The following is a 17,558-nucleotide window of genomic DNA, read 5'->3' as shown; positions in this document are numbered from 1 at the left end:
CATGCTTTGTGTGCCAAAGCCCCCCCCCCCAGTCAATGCCTATCATTAAAGAGAGCTCATCTAGCAGCTGTTGAGAGACCTTTCTCTGCCTGAAATTCTGGAGACTCACTGATAGTTAAAAATTATCTAGAAAGACTGGTGTTAGTATAAGGCAACTTCGTATGTTCATTCTGCTATCAGCATCTGTAGTGTTCCACAATCCAAATACATGCATTTCTGTCTTCTTCCAACAGACAAGTTATTTTCAAAACTGTATTACCAGTAAATTGCTAGTACCTCAGAATATTTTCTAAAGATTTTTTCTTGTTATATTTCTGTAGACCATTGATTGATACTTTATCTAAAGCTAACAAGAGAATAGAGGTACTGGAGCAGAAAAGAATCGTCCAAAAAGAACAGCAGCTTGTATTTCAAAGAAGTCCTTAACCTGACACTATTTAGAGAATGTTTCAAAACTGCAAGATACTCACAGTGAAGCAGAATCCCCTCATGCCAACAGAAGAAGTGACTTTAGTCCTTTTGACTTTGGAGGGGGGGGGGCATTCATCCTGTATTGTCTTCACCACTCATGAGTAATGTTAACAAGATTTACTACTTCCAAACCATGGCTTAAAATCTTCTGTTGACCATGTTTGATCATGTTAAGACTAACCAGTTTACAGTAATATGTACCAAAACTGGAAAATGTTGTTCAGCAAAAACACCATTATCTGTGTTCTGATCTGTGTATTGGTTCACATAACTTGCTTAGACTGAATTCCCTGTTTATCTTTCTAATGAGTCATATGTGTAAAAACAATCATATTCAGTAACAGTCTGTTTTCCTAAAGACATGAAGATATCCACATTTAGAACTTGAAATAATGGGATTTCAATGTTCACCTCGTAAGAAAGAACCTTCGTCTCTCTTCTCCACATATAGCTCAAATAGGGTTCCGTGTACAGATAACCTTCTTGAAGGTTTACAACTCCAGCAGATTCTGGTCGGATAGCCATGTGAGCCTGTTGTAGCAAAATCAAAAACTAGTATTTATTACTCCTTTAACTTATTTACTGAAGAATAAAATTTTGTGGGCCAGAGCCCATTGTCAGATACATTAAGTAAATTCCAGTCAACAGAAAGATTCACATAAGGACTAGTTTCTGAGCAGCAGATTTGGAATTCCATACAGCATCATTTTCTTTCAGAAACACAGACCTTAATATTGATGTAGACAAGGTCCTCTGCACCGCATATCTGTGCAGATCAATCTACGCCGTTCTCATTGTACTGTGCCACAAGGGGAGAGAACCGACAATGCTTTCTAGTTTCAAGGAATAGTTTAGTTGTGTAGGCCAGATTCCTCAAGTGAATCTAGCTAAATGTTACCGGGAAAGCCAAAGAACAAAACTATTTCTGCCTGTCTCTTCTAGCCAGTTTGGTGTAGTGGTTAGGAGCGCCAACTCTAATCTGGGAGAACTGGGCTTGATTCCCCACTCCTCCACATGCAGCTGCTGTTTCAGAGCTGTTCTATCAAGGGCAGTTCTTGGGAGAGCTCTCTCAGCCCCACCTACCTCACAGGGTGTCTGTTCTGGGGAGGGAAAGGGATTGTAAGCCACTCTGAGACTCCTTTGGATAGTGAAGGGCAGGGTATAAATCCAGTCTCTCCTCCTCCTCCTCCTCCTTCTTCTAAATAAAAATTATTTTTCTATTAGAAGCAGTGTGTTTCAACATTACACTAATCCACCAGTTTATCCCAACATAAGATTTTATCAACCACTAGCATAAATCCATCTGCTGTCTAAATATGGTTTAACATTATATGCATCCAGCTACCATTCTTAATCTAATTGTCCTAATCTGTAAAGAAAATGTAGAAACAACATCTGCAGAAGTTCTTATAAAACCAAGAATACAATTATGTGGCAGACTAGGTGTCCAGGTGTACTTTGTGAAGTGGGTGTTTTTAACTTTTGGTGCTTTTTCTGCGTACTTGGCTACCTGTTATTAATATGTTATGCTGTCAATGTTTTGACTGTATGACTGTCCTCATACTCATATGGAAAAAAATTGATATTCTGGTAGATACATTTGAATGGACAGTCAAATTATGCAGAATTATTTCTCTGTTTAAGATAAAGGTCTGCAGCAATATAATTCTGTTCCCCATGTAATATATGTCACTTAAGCAAAACTGGTGAGCCTCATAGCTGTTAAGACAAGTCTTGTAATCAGTCATATGGCTTTTCACTCTGATCACTGTAGTTAAATTTTCACACAGTTAAAGCTTAGATATTAATCATATGTTGTCCCAGATAAGCTGCTTTTAGCAAATAAAACTATTTGTGCTTGTAGTGGTTAAGTGTGTGGACTCTAATCTGGGAGAACCAGGTTTGATTCCCCACTCCTCCACTTGCACCTGCTGGATGACATTGGGCAAGCCATAGTTCTGGCACAGCTGTTCTTGAAAAAGAGTGGTTTCTTGTCAGAGCTCTCTCAGCCCCACCTACCTCACAGGCAATGTTCCCTCTAAGCTGTGAAGTCTGGTGAGCAAAATTCTTCTTTGTGAGCTACTGCCATTAAAGCTGTGAGTGAGCGGTTTGGCTACTGCATAAATTAGTTGCTCTGATGCCATCCTTCCTGAGCTGAGACAAAAATGTGTGAGCCAGAGGCTCAAAAACTGTGAGCTAGCTCACACTAACTCAGCTTAGAGGGAACACTGCTCACAGGGTGTCTGTTGTGGGGAGGGGAAGGGAAAGGAGTTTGTAAGCCGCTCTGAGAGTCCCTTGGGTAGTGAAGGACGGGGTATAAATCCAATATCATCATCATCTTCTTCTTATAGTCATATTTGTAATAAAATTTGTTTTAATAGTTTTCAGATAATCTTTTGTAGTAATCCCAATAAACATTAATTTATCTATCTAAACACGTGTTCAAAATAATTTTTATACAGATGACAAAATCACTTTTTGGGATATAAAATTTGGGTCACCTTGGCTCAAAAGTTTGGTGGTGGGGAGTTGGTTTGCTTCCATTTAGTGCAGAATACATCCTGCCCTGCTTTTTTCATAGCCTTTAGGTTTTTAAACAGATATTAAGGCTTTTACTGAACCTCATAAACTATAATTCGTTATGATAGAATAAGAACTATGCCTTCTTATGAAACCCCACTTAACAAAACTTATAACTAGTCAACAGAGCTACCAAAACTAAGATTTTCTAATAAGAGGATGGTACTGTAGAAAATTTCCACAAGTGATCTGCCTAGTGTAAATATACAAAATGTGGCTTGGACTACCACTGCCAAAAAACACAGACAAAATTTTATCAGCCAGAAACTGTCACTCTCGTGTGCTTGCTGCATTCCCTTTTTTTGCTTGTAAAAAGGTAAAGGTTCCCTTGCTCGAAAGCCAGTCGAATCCGACTCTAGGGTTGCGGTGCTCATCTCCGTTTCAAAGCCGAAGAGCCAGCGCTGTCCGAAGACGTTTCCGTGGTCATGTGGCCGGCATGACTAGACACCAAGGCGCACGGAACGCTGTTACCTTCCCAGGCAACATAAAGGATTAAGTTACGTCTCTTTCACTATAGGCTGCACAACAGTCAGTGTCGCAACAATTTCTATTTTATCCCTCTATTTTACAGTGCAATCCTAAATCCACTGAAGTCCAAGGGCTAAGAACATGTTTACTCTGATTACAGTTTCAGGGCTGTTACTTGTATTGGTTGTCCTTAGAAGGACTGCACTATGGATGTGTTGTCGGGAATATAAGGAGATGGTTGATCTGCCTAAAATTCTGTTCTCACGCATCAGTTCAGAAACCAGCCCTGTCTTTTTCCATGAGAACTCTTTTTTGCTTGTGTATAGTCTCCATATTAAAGTATCTGTATGTTGAATATGCATGTGCCTGCATAAGTGCAGTGCACTGTGACCTTGGATTTCAATAGAACAATCACTGTGTTGAACATAATATCCTCCATAGGTGTGACAACAGAAGTTAGCATCAATTTTATAAGATTTACAGAAGTAGAAGCTTATTATTTGACAAGTTGTTGCTGACAGCAGATTTTAGATATTCATACTACATCCCCTCATTTTTATATGAAATATTTTTAATACTGGAGAGGTATATCCAAAATAATTACACGAACTATCATATCCTTATTGTTCAGCTATTTGCAGCAGGATCCACCAAAGGAAGTATTACATTGACATCGAAATTAATTTTTTGAAATTGATATCAACAACATATATAAAGGATGGGATAGTTGATTCTTTGAAGGATTATATTGCCATTTCTCAGAATCTGTCTATCTGAATCAGTGTCTTTAACGATAATATTTCAGATTTGCTTCCACTGAAGTCTGTGGTTTGTTTGCCAGTACAATCAATCCAATGGCAGTATAAATCACATGAAGTATAAAATGGGTGGGTTTCAGCATATTCGGCAGATGTCCATGTAACGAAGAGAGCAATTAAATCTTTGTGCAGTATAAACCAGATAGAATAATTTTCTTGTAAAGGGCTTGCACATATGGGAATTTTCTCTGGAGAATCCTGATGTCTCTTCACTCTCTTGGGGATTGTGTGTATATAAATGGTTCCGTAATTATGAAAAAATAAGCCAATATTAATATGCAAGGGGATGTGTTAATGTAGTGACTCATGACTGCTGTCTGCTTTTTGGATGGTTCCTATATACTTTTGTATTGTTCTTTAAAAGTTTCAAAATATGCAAAAAGTTTGATTTTTTTTAACCCATCCTGTGTCTCTTGAATAGAATCGTCTACCAAATCAAAGTAACCAGATAAATCCTAGTTTACTGCAAAATAAACTTTGGAAAGTATTTTGTTGTTCAGTCGCACAGTCGAGTCCGACTCTTCGCGACCCCATGGACCAGCTCCCGCCAGGCCCTCCTGTCTTCCGCCGTCCTCTAAAGTTGGCTCAATTTCATGTTCGTTGCATCTTTGACACTGTCTAACCATCTCATCCTTTGCCGTCCCCGTCTTCTTTGACCTTCAATCTTTCCCAGCATCAGGGTCTTCTCCAATGAGTGCTCCCTTCTCATTTGGTGGCCAAAGTATTTGAGCTTCAGTTTCATTATCTGGCCTTCCAGGGAACAGTCAGGGTTGATTTCTTTTAGGATTGACTGATTTGATCTTCTTGCAGTCCAAGGGACTCTCAAGAGTCTCCTCCAGCACCATAGTTCAAAAGAATCTATTCTTCGGCACTCGGCCTTCCTTATAGTCCAACTCTCACAGCCATACATGACTACTGGGAATACCATTGCTTTGACCATGCAGACCAGGCTGTTGTATCGGGTGACTTTAGACCAGGCCCTGGGACTGTTGCAGATGGCTTGGATGGTTCGTAGGCTCCGAGCGCAAAGGAAACTTAAACCTTTCCAGCCGCTTCCCTGCTGCAGACCTGCTTTCATTTTATAAACACAATCTAGAATTTTTGAGTTAAGCAAGGAAAAAAAGAATCTTGGCCCCGGTCACACGGGGGGAGGCGTGGCTAATTGCCCCGGCCCAGTTGACACTGTCTAACCATCTCATCCTTTGCCGTCCCCGTCTTCTTTGACCTTCAATCTTTCCCAGCATCAGGGTCTTTTCCAGTGAGTGCTCCCTTCTCATTTGGTGGCCAAAGTATTTGAGCTTCAGTTTCATTATCTGGCCTTCCAGGGAACAGTCAGGGTTGATTTCTTTGAGGATTGACTGATTTGTTCTTCTTGCAGTCCAAGGGACTCTCAAGAGTCTTCTCCAGCACCATAGTTCAAAAGAATCTATTCTTCTGCGCTCGGCCTTCCTTATAGTCCAACTCTCACAGCCATACATGACTACTGGGAATACCATTGCTTTGACCATGCGGACTTTTGTTGGCAGGGTGATGTCTCTACTTTTTATCATGCTGTTTAGGTTTGCCATCGCTTTCCTCCCAAGGAGCAGGCGTCTTTTAATTTCATGGCTGCAGTCACAGTCTGTGGTGATCTGGGATCCCAGGAACGTGAAGTCTGTCACTACTTCCACGACTTCCCCTTCTATTTGCCAAGGAGTGATGGGGCCGGATGCCATGATCTTAGTTTTTTTGATGTTGAGCTTCAAGCCCACTTTTGCGCTCTCCTCTTTTACCCTGAGCAAGAGGCTCTTTAGGTCCTCTTCACTTTCTGCCATCAGAGTGGTATCGTCTGCATATCTGAGGTTATTGTTTTCCTCTATTACTTTGCATTGTTCATTCAGGAAGGCCTCCTTATCTCTCCTTGCTGTTCTCTGGAAATCTGCGTTCAGTTGGGTAAATCTTTCCTTTTCGCCTTTGCCTTTCGCTTTCCTTCTTTCCTCTGCTATTTGTAAAGCCTCATCAGAAAGCCATTTTGCTTTCTTGCATTTCTTTTTCTTTGGTATGGTGGTGATTGCTGCCTCCTGTACAATGTCACGAACCTCCGTCCATAGTTCTTCAGGCACTCTATCTATCAAATCCAGACCCTTGAATCTATTCTTCACCTCTACTGTATATTCATCAGGGATGCGATCTAGGTCACACCTGAATGGCCTCGTGGTTTCCCCAATTTTCTTCCGTTTAAGTCTGAATTTTGCAATGAGTAGCTCATGATCTGGAAAGTATTAGTGCAATGTTATTAAAATACAGCTACAATTAGAGTTGCCTTTCCCTAGTTCTGAGCAGGGGGTCACCTGGTTTTGGAGGTTTCTGGCTGGCGGGGGAAACCCCACCCCCAAACAGCTACATCACTGTGTGGCACCCTCAATGTGCTGACGTCAGTGACGTCTTCAACAGTGACAGTCTGGTTTTGGGGCACAACTATGGTTTGATGCTGATTTTACCATAGATTTTTGCCCAAAAATGAGAGCATCACTGTCCAACATCCCTGATGCGATGACGTCATTTCTGTGCAACATCACCACATTGCATTGTTCCTTCCCACCCCTACCGGTACAGACATCAGACCTGGCAACCCTAGCTGCGGTGTAGTTGTAATAGCTAGTGTACGTTCAAGACAAAGAACTTAGAAACACAAAACATGATTCTGGCCAAAACATGATAACATTCATATTCAAGAGCTGTTTCAGTGAGTGCTAAAAAGTTCTTGGTTCAGATCCCAGCTCTGCCTCAAAACCACTAGATTGCTTTAGGCAAAAATACTATCTCTTAGCTGGCTCTTTAGGCAAAATACTATCTCTTAGCTGCAACCTTGCTACCCCAAATCTTTGATATGGGAATAATATTGGTCTGTTCTATAATGTCGTAGGTAGGCATTCCTCCAATTATGATATACAAGGACTTGTGTCATTTTCACCTCCACCACTGTTTCCTAGTTCCTTTCTCTGGAAGTCCCCACAGCCTTTCCCTTTTTCCTGCTTCCTTCTCTCCTTCCCACCCACTAGCCAAACTACCTTTATTTGCCCCCGTTTTCAGCTTTTCATACTTCCTTTACCATGCAGCCTCTCCCTGAGAAAACTCTGTGTGGTTCCAGCTACCAGGTTGGACCATGCCCAGTTACACACTGCTGGCCACTGGGCCAGGTCTAGTTGCACAGTGGAGAACCCGCAAGAACTTTGAGGTGCACCTCACTGTCCCCACACTATTTCCTCTTTTCTTCCTATTTCCTCTTTTCCCCCTGACAGCCCCATATCTTCACCTTTCCTTGGTTCCTTCTGCCCTTCCTACCCACCAATCAATCTTTTATCTGCCCTCCATCTTCAGATATATTTATTATTTTATTTCTTCATATATAGCTTGTATGTCTCCATATTGGGGACACAGAGAAGTTTACATAATTTTTCTCTCCTCCATTTTCTCATCATAGAAACTCTATGAGGTGGCTTAGGCTGAAGGTGTGTGACTAGCCCCAAGGCCACCCATTGAGCACCATGGTAGAGTGAGGATTTGAACAGGGACTCCCAGAACCTAGTGTGAAACTCTAACCATAACACTACACTGGCTTTCGTGGAGTGGCTGTTGTTGAACAACAGCAAGCAGCCAGGCCTGGTTGAGTCATGCAAGTTGTATGGTATCGAGTTGCCCAGTGGTTGCTGCCAGGCCTGGCCCTGATGAGTCCTCCCTCAAAGGCCAAAACAGTCTGGGAATTGACCCTGTCCCTTCCATCTGCCTTTTAAATTGCTTGAAGGCTGGCAATACCATTGTGGTGGCCTAGCAATGGCTCCTGAGAGCATTTATCTTTTAAAGCTACAGGCGCCGCTTCTACTATTTTGAGGGGTTTTAACCCTCCAATGTTTCTTTTTAAGATTTCAGCTTTTTCTGTAAACCGTGTGTGTGTGTGTGTCAGGTTTATATAAACATCTGTCTTTTCTGTCCATGATAGCCCCAGTTTTCAGTTTTATGTATGCACAGATTGGGCCATGTTGAAAATTAGGTATATTGATTTGAAGCACTTGAAATGTGTTATGTAAGTGCTCAAAAAATCTACTTTAATGAGGTCCCATGGATCTAAGGTGCAGGTTTCTGGAAACTCCAAGCTTGCAGAAAAATTCAAAAGTTGAAAAGAAATGAGAGCTAACACCCCATAAAGTAAAAATGATATCTGCACTTGTGCAAAAAAAAAACCCTGTATAATAGCACCCAAGGAAAAAAAGATGAGTTAGAGGGGAAACAGTAATAAGTGGGGAAATGGATTATACAGTGGGCAGTGATGGGGGGGGGAGCTGGCAGTGGCGACAGAGAACCAGTAGGACAAGCACCAAGGTGAAGGAACACTGGACAGGCAGTTCACCAAGAGGTGGGGATGGGAGAAATGGAAAGGGTGAGTGATGCAGAAAACAAAAAAGAGCTTGCAGATAGGAGGTGGGAGCAGAGAGAGAGCAGCCAAGGTGTGATGATCGAAGTGGGGGCTAGTAAAGGAACAAATCATTTCCCATTTTTCTTCTCAGGCCCTTTTCTTGTGAAAGTATAATTGCAATTGATGATGATGAGTTTTCACATCCATGTATTAGTGAGAGAACCATCCAGATTCATCTGTGGTTTCTTTTTAGTTCACAGATTGAGGTAAAAATATGTTTAAATACATATTCAATCCAACTGAATCTTCCTGGGGTGCTTGGGGATGTACACAGTGTCCTTGTAGTCATTGCACGGGAGGTGCAGCTGTATGTGCAAACTGTTGTGCGCCTCTGGAGCTATCACCATTGCAGTGAAAAAGAGAGAGAAATATACAGAAGAGCTCTGTGTGGTCACTGGAATCTACTGCAATGGCAAGGGTGTTGGCATGATGGTCTTTAAACATATTTTTTTTCAACATGTCAGTTTAATTTGAATTTCGTATCAAATGCATAGATGGATTTTCATGTTCTGAGATTAAATATCACTATCTGTATCAACTGATTTTGAAGCACTGTGTGTTTCACTTTGTATTTTTATATATATGAATTCATTATCATGCTTGGAGGGCCTTGCTTTCTTATGCTCCTTAGAAACAGTGACGAGGCTTCGGTCCCATGATTTCTTCAGGTTGATAAAGAGTGCAATTAGCCACCTTAATGCTTAGTTCAGTAACAATTAAACCTCCCTAGACAGCTTGGGATTGGTGTTTCCATAGACAGTAAAGGTGTTTTTAATTATTAATTATCTGGTTTGTTTCTTACAGCAGTCTCAGCTGTGCATTATTATTCAAAGGTTAATGCAAACTGAGAACTGGGTAAATTAAATTCATTTGGCAGCTAGCTACCTGATATAGACATTGTGGGATGCAGATTAGAGTCAATACTGTGGCTCTCAAATATTTGAAAGCACCAGTTTTGCCTTTAAAATAAAATTTAAGAATCATGGCTTTTAAAAACTCTTTGGAAAGATTTCAAAATATGATAGGTTGAGCATTCTGCTTTATAAAGCAAGTACATCATCTGTAGATCTATGGAACATTATCAGTTATTCAGTTAGTCTTGCATTCTGAGGTTTTATTGCAGAATCCCTTAGGTGATACAGGTAAAAGAAGACTCTATTATCTTTCAGTGAACAAAATGAATAGTTAAGCATCGATCACAACAGGATGCAATGTGATAGTTTCAGGCCTTGGGAATGTTGCAAGTCATGGAACAAAGCCAAAAACCTTCATCTGCTATAGATATAGTTATTTTTCACACCCTGCATGCTTACTACAGCAACTGCAGCAAATACATTTCATAGACAAATTCCTGAACATATGTTGTACCATTTACTGTTTTTCAAAAAAGAAAAAAGAAATTCTACTGAGGAAGGAATGGTGGTCAGTTATACCACAGAACCACCATCACAGTCAGGACAAGCAGATATCTTATATTGTTAATTTATTTTATGGATTATAGAGGCATATTTTACAGTCAAACACAAGAAGGCCTTCCTTGGCTTACTCAGGGCACTTTTGCATCTAACCCCTTGGACATGTGTTGCCTTGCATGTCTGCTTCTCTCCCTCCCCCCTTCCCCCCCCCCCCCCCGTATTTTAGCTGTAGGCATATTTTGAATACTGTTGTTATTGATGAGGCTGATATCAAATGATGCTGTTTCTTAAATTATTGTCTTTATTTATTTACTTATGTGAAAACTTGAAAAATCTTGTCATTTGATCAAAGAAGTCATGATGACAGGGAAAGATGAATTTGGCCCTTTTCTAAGCATCCTTTCAGCTTTTGTTGTTATAACCAAATTGGTGACATGGGCATTGCAGGTGGAACTGGGAAGGGCTGGCCAGGTGCTGTGCTTCACTCCAAAAGGAGTACTGGAGCTACAAGCTGAGCAAAGTGTGGGGGGGGAGATGGGACTTGCCACACCCACAAGTGTCCCTGTTAATCTTCACCTTCAGGAAAGTGAAACAGAGATACATCCAGCCATGGCAAGCGGGCATGAGTGCCATGCCAGGCTCATCCATGGATGTGTTGTCCTGACAGGGTCTACAAATGCAGCCCCATGGGGGGGCGCTTCACCATGAAACCTCCCTTGCGACACATGGTAGTACCATCCAAATTACACTCACCTGTCCTGTGTTGAAGTGCTCACAGATTGCTGGCAATCCATCCACAGCAGCACCTGCAGTTTGAGGCTCTGATTCTGCAAGGAAATGAGTAAAAGGGTTGCACGGCAAGCTGGTTCACTACATGCAGTTGAGCAGCTGCTAGAACCCTCCCCCCCCCCAAACCACAGACATGCTCAGTCCTCTGCTGACGGTGAGAAACAGGCAAATGACAGAGCATCCCCCCCCCAAGATCTCCTACGAAACTTTCCTGGGATCTTTCCCCATGGCATGTCAGGAGCCATAGTGCTGGCTTGTGCCACCCCTGCATGAAATCAGTGCTGTGCTTGAGTGCAGGAGGTGCTGTCGTGGCACCCAGCCTCAAGCGAGGGGAATGGGGGAGCAGGTTTGGGATCCTTGCCCTTGCTTACCTATGAGTGCATGGTTGCCCCTTTGGGCCGTGCCTCCAAAGGTGGAGTACATGTTAGGGTTCTGAAATGGGAGAGGTCAGCCACAGAGTATGGACTTTGCTCTCCTCCTTGGGTGTTAGCACTAAGTGCTCGCCCTGTAAGTGCTAAGAGCCCTCTCTGTGCTTTTCCCACCACCAAAGTGCCTTGCTGCTTGCTCTAAGTCCACACAGCAGGGAGCTCTGAGATGACATTCCGTGCCACATGCCATAATTACTTAGCTGAAAAATCTCCTGGCTGAAATAATTGTAGGGTGGAGGGGCTGTGACTGGGTGCTGAGGAGGGGGCTTGCCGAGCTTGTAGTTGGCATCCTGAGCTCCTCCAAGCCTAACTGGTGAGGCTGCAGTGGCAGGGGATGACTTGAGTTTTCAGTCCAGTTGGCACCTATGGGCCATGCCATGTTTTTTGTTGGCATAACTTTCCACCTCTGGCAGGTGTGTTCCCAGGCTGAAAGGGCTCAGGGAGCCAATGACCTCTGGCCATGTCCCCAAAACTGCCCACAACCATGCCGGCGCAGGGGCCTATGCCTTGGTTGTGCCAACTGGCAGCTGCCGCAGCCCTCCACTGGTGCCCAAGAGTGGCAGAGCATCGCTGGGGAGCTTCACTTTCATAAATGTACCTTCCTTACACTGGTGTATCTCAGACATACACTGACACAAAGGTCAGCTGGCTCCCTTAACGCTTTTGGAGGGCCCCTTAGGATTGTGCTGTGAGTGTCAGAAACTTAAACTATGTAACTTGAGGTCATCAGAGTTCCGAAAGGAGCCCACAAGCTGTACATGGACTGTGCATTGTCTACCTATGTTTATATGCTGTGCTTCACAACTATGTTTTCTAACTTAATTGGCAGTTTGTCTTTTTTTTAATCTTCAGTACATTTTTTTGTAATAATTGTGTGAAATAAAGCAGTCTTCAATGGTATTCAGTGGAGTGACTTAGATGTTCAGAAAGAAGGTTGTTTGTGATGATGCCAAGGTTTTATAGCAACATTTCATGCAAAATAATGTTATTACAATGCCACCTAGTGATAAGGTGAGTGACAAGGTAAATTAATACAGAATGTCTAACAGCTGTATGTTAAAAAACTGTTTTGAGTCAAATGACCTCAGATATGTACTGCAATGGAAAGCAGTTCAAGAATGGGATTTCACCATTTTTAGTTCTGATGTATTTTCAAAGTCACTGTGCACTTTTTCTGCAGTTACTAAATATACCACATTTTGTGTTTATGTTATAGTGCTGGACCAAAAGGAGACAACATTTATGAATGGAGATCAACTATATTGGGGCCTCCAGGTTCTGTGTATGAAGGAGGCGTTTTTTTCCTTGACATTACGTTCTCGCCAGACTATCCCTTTAAACCACCTAAGGTAAGGGGGGGAAGACACAATAATCTCTTCAGACACTTTTGTACTGAGGCTTTGCATGCACATGTGTTGTGTGAAAAAGAAAATGTTCAAAATTTTATGTCCAGTGTTTACAAGGCTACTTATAATATTAAACCAGGAAATAGTAATAGTATGAGCATTTTGATTAACTGCTGATGTTAAGATCTTTGCCAGCCTGAATGAATGAATTGCAGATTTCACAGGATATAGAAAAATATATTGTAATGAAAAGCTGTTAAGATGGTCTTGCACATTTCACTTCACCATGTGTGGATGGAAGATATTCTGTATTAGTCTCACTGTGAACAAGTATGGAGTATTTGTGTACCATAATCCATTCAACAAGACGGATACCATTTCAGCTGTTGAACCAGCATCCCATATTCCAGACTATACTTTCTCATAATAATTACAAAAACTGTTGCATGCAATCTCATTAGATGATAACAATGTCTTAGTGATATCCTAACAAGGCAGCTTCTTTTAAAATATTTCAAATCACATCAAATTAATTTGGTCTGCAAGAATCAGAAACTGAGGGGTTAAATCTCTTATTTGCAAACATTTTCCTGCAAAGGTGTCTAAAGTTAGAATTAGCTAGAACTGAAATCCATAAATGTGAATCTAGATCACAGTAATTTTTATTCCATAATAGACATGAAGTAGCTCTAAGATGGAAATTTGTATTTTTGTTTTACCGAGCTCTATAATTACATGGAAAGTAATATTTATTTCACACAGTTATTTGTCTCTTGGCAAGTGTATTTTTTAAAATTAAGTAACGCACTTGCAAAAGAAATAAAAGGCAATAAGGTACTCCTTCCACACTATATGATTTCTGTTTTGACTAATTTGTTCATTATATTTATCATTCTAAAATATTTGGACATATAAATTGCTGTGGGGTAAGTCAGGTGGTCAAACCTGATAAATTATTAAAAAATAGGAAATATGAAGAAATGGTTATCCATGGAAAAATAAGGTACATAGGAAACTGATACCAGAATTCTCACATTTGTTAGTGCTGTATGCTGTCTTCTCTGTCTTAATCTGTGACTTTTACGCCGATCATCTTCACTCATCGTTATAAATAGCCCAATCATGAGCATAAGCCTGAAGAGTATTTTCAGTATTGTGTGCTTTCCATACTTCCAGCATCTAATTCACATTAAAGCCCTTGGGGAAAATAGTGAGAGTCAATGTGAGAAGGTGACCATGTGTCTCCAGGAAATTGCTGAAGTCAGTTTTATATTGAGAAGCTGCAGTTTAAACCTCATGCTTGTATATTAAAAACATACATTGGTGGTGGGAAACTTTATGAAGCAGAGCTGTGCATTTAAGAAGCTGAACTGCATACTTGTTCTTGATTGGATCAGCAGGAGACATTATTTGGTGCTGTTGTGTCATTTAGATATTTCTTCTGACGTTGGCGAATTCAGCTAAGGAAAATAATTAAAGCTACAATTTCCCAAAGAGGTGGAAGAGTTTCAAGGAGAGACACAAGGTCCTCCGCATTCCTTTCTTCTAGCATGTACCATATTAACCTGAAAGAAATTCTAGTGTTTTTCCCCCACATGTGTTGTCAGCAAAAAGAGGAAACTCTCTTAAATTTGCATATAAATTACAGTTATGAGGGCCTCACTGCACTTGGCCTTTTCCATTGCATGGGTAATTGGATATATGCCATGGTTTATAATGGTGTAACTTTCTACCAGTTGGGGGCAGTGTTCCCTCTAAGCTGAGTTAGTGTGAGCTAGCTCACAGTTTTTTAGCCTCCGGCTCACACATTTTTGTCTTAGCTCAGGAAGGGTGGCTCCAGAGCAAACTAATTTATGCAGTAGCCAAATTGCTCGCTCACAACTTTAATGCCAGTAGCTCACAAAGTAGAATTTTTGCTCACAAGATTCCACAGCTTAGAGGGACCATTGGTTGGGGGGACAATTCCCACTCTGAGAGGGCTTAGGGAGCTGACTAAGTCCTGTCACACTCCTGACCCACACCTTCCCTCACTGTGCAGGGGCTTGCCCTGGTGACTGCAGCAGAGCTGTGCTGGCAGCCAGGACCAGAGTCACAGCGCCAGAGTGATGTGCTGGAGCAATTTTGGTTTACTCTGGTGTGGCACCAATTCAGCTCCCTGAACATTTCCCCCCCCCCACAGGACAGCTCTGTTTGAGGTTCCCCCCTTTCACTTTAAAAGTTTTGCTTTGCCCTAGGAAGGTACGATAATGAAAGTAGCCCTGTAGCCAGAAATTTTGGGTTGATGGGGCATGGGGAGATTTTGTGGGGCAGCGGGGGAGGGGAGGGGGAGGCCATATGCTCCCCCAGATCAGCTGGAGGGCCCTTTTAATGTCACAGGAGGGAGAGGGGAGGAGGAGGGCAGCAGCTGTTGTGGGTGTGCCTCGCACTTGAGGGTGAAAATGCCCCACTGTAACTACAGGCCTGAATGAAAATTTGGATTGAATTACCCAAAATTATTTTATTGTTTAGTTAATTTGCTTTTTTCTTATAATTGTTCTCAATAAATGAGTAACAATAAAGAATAAAATAGGTACATGAAATATCTAAACACACTCATACCATCCAATATGAACCCACTGGACCATGTCTCGGTAGCAGAGCACCAACTTTGCATGCAGAAAATCCCAGGTCAAATCCCCAGCATCTCCAGTTAAAAGGATCAGGCAGCAGGTAATATGAAAGACTGCTAGTTGTGAACCTGGAGAGTTGCTGCCAGTCAGAGCACACAATACTGACTCAGAATTAGGCAATGTCATATGTTCACCTCTGCAGTTCATTCCTGCAGAAAGTCAAATAGTACACAACATCTTAGTTTGGGGGGGTTGTGTCAGATGTCAATTATAAAAACCTACATTCAGAGTTGAAAACTTTGTATAGGGAAGGAAAAATAACATTCAGTGGAGTATAGGAATTTTAGTCTACAGTTAACTGTCTCTTTAAAATATTACTATGTACATTTTAAAGAGAGTTCTCCAACAAATGGAGTAAAAATATTTTTGCAAGAGAAGAAAACAAGAACTTTGCATCTGTTTAAACTAGGTTAAATATTAGAGGCAAGAGAACGGAAGTATTTTGTTGGCTGAAATGAGAAAGGGAAAAATGAAGAACGGTGACTGTGTTCTTTGAAGATATTTTCTTGAGATGAAGTGGCTTCTAGTGCTTCTGTAAAGGAAAACAAAACAGGGTTTGAGGGATGGTCAAAGTTGGCCATCTTTGCAAAAAACAAGTATAGTAAGGCTGAAATTTTGGATTTCTAACTTGTTAGATACGAGACTCGAGGCAGCAGGTGAACAGTGATAACAGCTTTATTGAACACGAAGTCAGAAGAACCAGAACGAGACAAACAATGGAGCTACAGGCTCATTTTTAAACTGTCCGGGCTTGGCAAGCCACGCCCACATGTCAGATAGTAACCAATCATAAACTGTACATAAAAGCCAATCACTTTGCTTCCCTCCAGATTGGTCGTTTTGCGATACCTTGGTCAGACTCAAGCTCAGTACCTTCATACATTATATTACATACACAACATATCTGATTCATCATAGAGAGCTGTGGTTCCAGAAAACACAAAGTACTTGTGGATACGTGGGGGAAAGTTGAGAAGGGTATTTTGGATCATGGCTATCATTATCATCATGTATATCATTGTTCTCAAAGAAGTACAATATATAAAGAATTACAAAGTAGGAATTATTAAATTATAAGTCCTTCCTTTCCTTTTATTCCCTTAGAAGCACATTAATTAACAAGTCTTGTCCAGCAGAAGATTCTCAGTCCTCATGTTTATTTTATTTATTTATTTATTTTGCGATTTTTATCCCGCCCTATCCAGTAGCTCAGGGCGGCTAACAACATCATAAATACTAAAACAATAAAAACGATTTTTATACAGTAAAATTGGTGTTAAAATCTATGCAGTCTATACAATTTACAAAATGCTCAGCGACTTGTTCTTGTGATCTTGATGGTAAACGCGTCCCAGCTTAAGCAACTGATCGACCTCATCGGGTCTCATAGGGTCTGGTGGATGGACGGTGCGGCGAGGTGGTATATGATGGTAGGGGCGGCGGCTCCTATCCAAAGGCCTGGTGGAAGAGCTCCGTCTTGCAGGCCCTGCGGAACTGCACTAGGTCCCGCAGGGCCCGGATCTCCTCCGGGAGCTCATTCCACCAGGAAGGAGCCGCCACCGAAAATGCCCTGGATCTTGTATGGGCCAACCTCGCTGCTCGGGGGGCTGGGACTACCAGCCGATGGAACATCCCCGATCTCAGTGCTCTTGGGGGAACATACGGGAAGAGACGGAAGGGCTAAAAGGATGGAAACAAATTTTGCTATCACCAGAGTGATCTTAGGATCCTTATTACTAAGCAAAGGAGACAGAGTTTCCATGGTGTAAGAGGACGATTCATCAATTAAAGGCTAAATATAATGATCCCTTATATTAAAAAAAAAACCTGCATTTAGGCAAAACATGAAAAGATGTGTCAGTCTTATTAAGGCCACAAGGGCAAATTCTGTTGGAATAAGGCCTATTCAGAAATCTACCCTGTAGAACCACTGAGAGAAAGTAAAGGAATGTAAAAAGACATTGCAAGTGTTATAGAAATGCCTTTTGAATCTTTGGGGCAAAAAATTATTTTGGTTTTTAGCCACTTGCCTGTGTTAATATTTAAGTTCAAACTTGTGACTTTTTACTGTCCTTCTTGTTATCATTGCTGTTTGTTTACTGTTGGTGCCGTGTGCTGGTT

At 41.5% G+C, this 17,558-nt stretch overlaps 1 protein-coding gene across 1 annotated transcript in view; it reads left to right on the top strand.

Moving 5' to 3' along the window:
* Positions 1–17,558, top strand: part of LOC107118854 (ubiquitin-conjugating enzyme E2 E2) — a 155,342-nt gene that overhangs the window by 124,001 nt on the left and 13,783 nt on the right. The window contains exon 3 of the mRNA XM_015421234.1: positions 12,639–12,771. Within this exon, the coding sequence (XP_015276720.1) occupies positions 12,639–12,771 (133 nt within the window). The remainder of the gene's footprint in view (positions 1–12,638; positions 12,772–17,558) is intronic.

This window comes from Gekko japonicus, unplaced genomic scaffold, assembly GCF_001447785.1.
Source record: "Gekko japonicus isolate JY-2015 unplaced genomic scaffold, Gekko_japonicus_V1.1 scaffold351, whole genome shotgun sequence".
Classification (NCBI taxonomy): Eukaryota; Metazoa; Chordata; class Lepidosauria; order Squamata; family Gekkonidae; genus Gekko; species Gekko japonicus.
The sequence above is the reverse complement of the archived record's forward strand: the minus strand, read 5'-3'. Positions and strand labels throughout refer to the sequence as shown.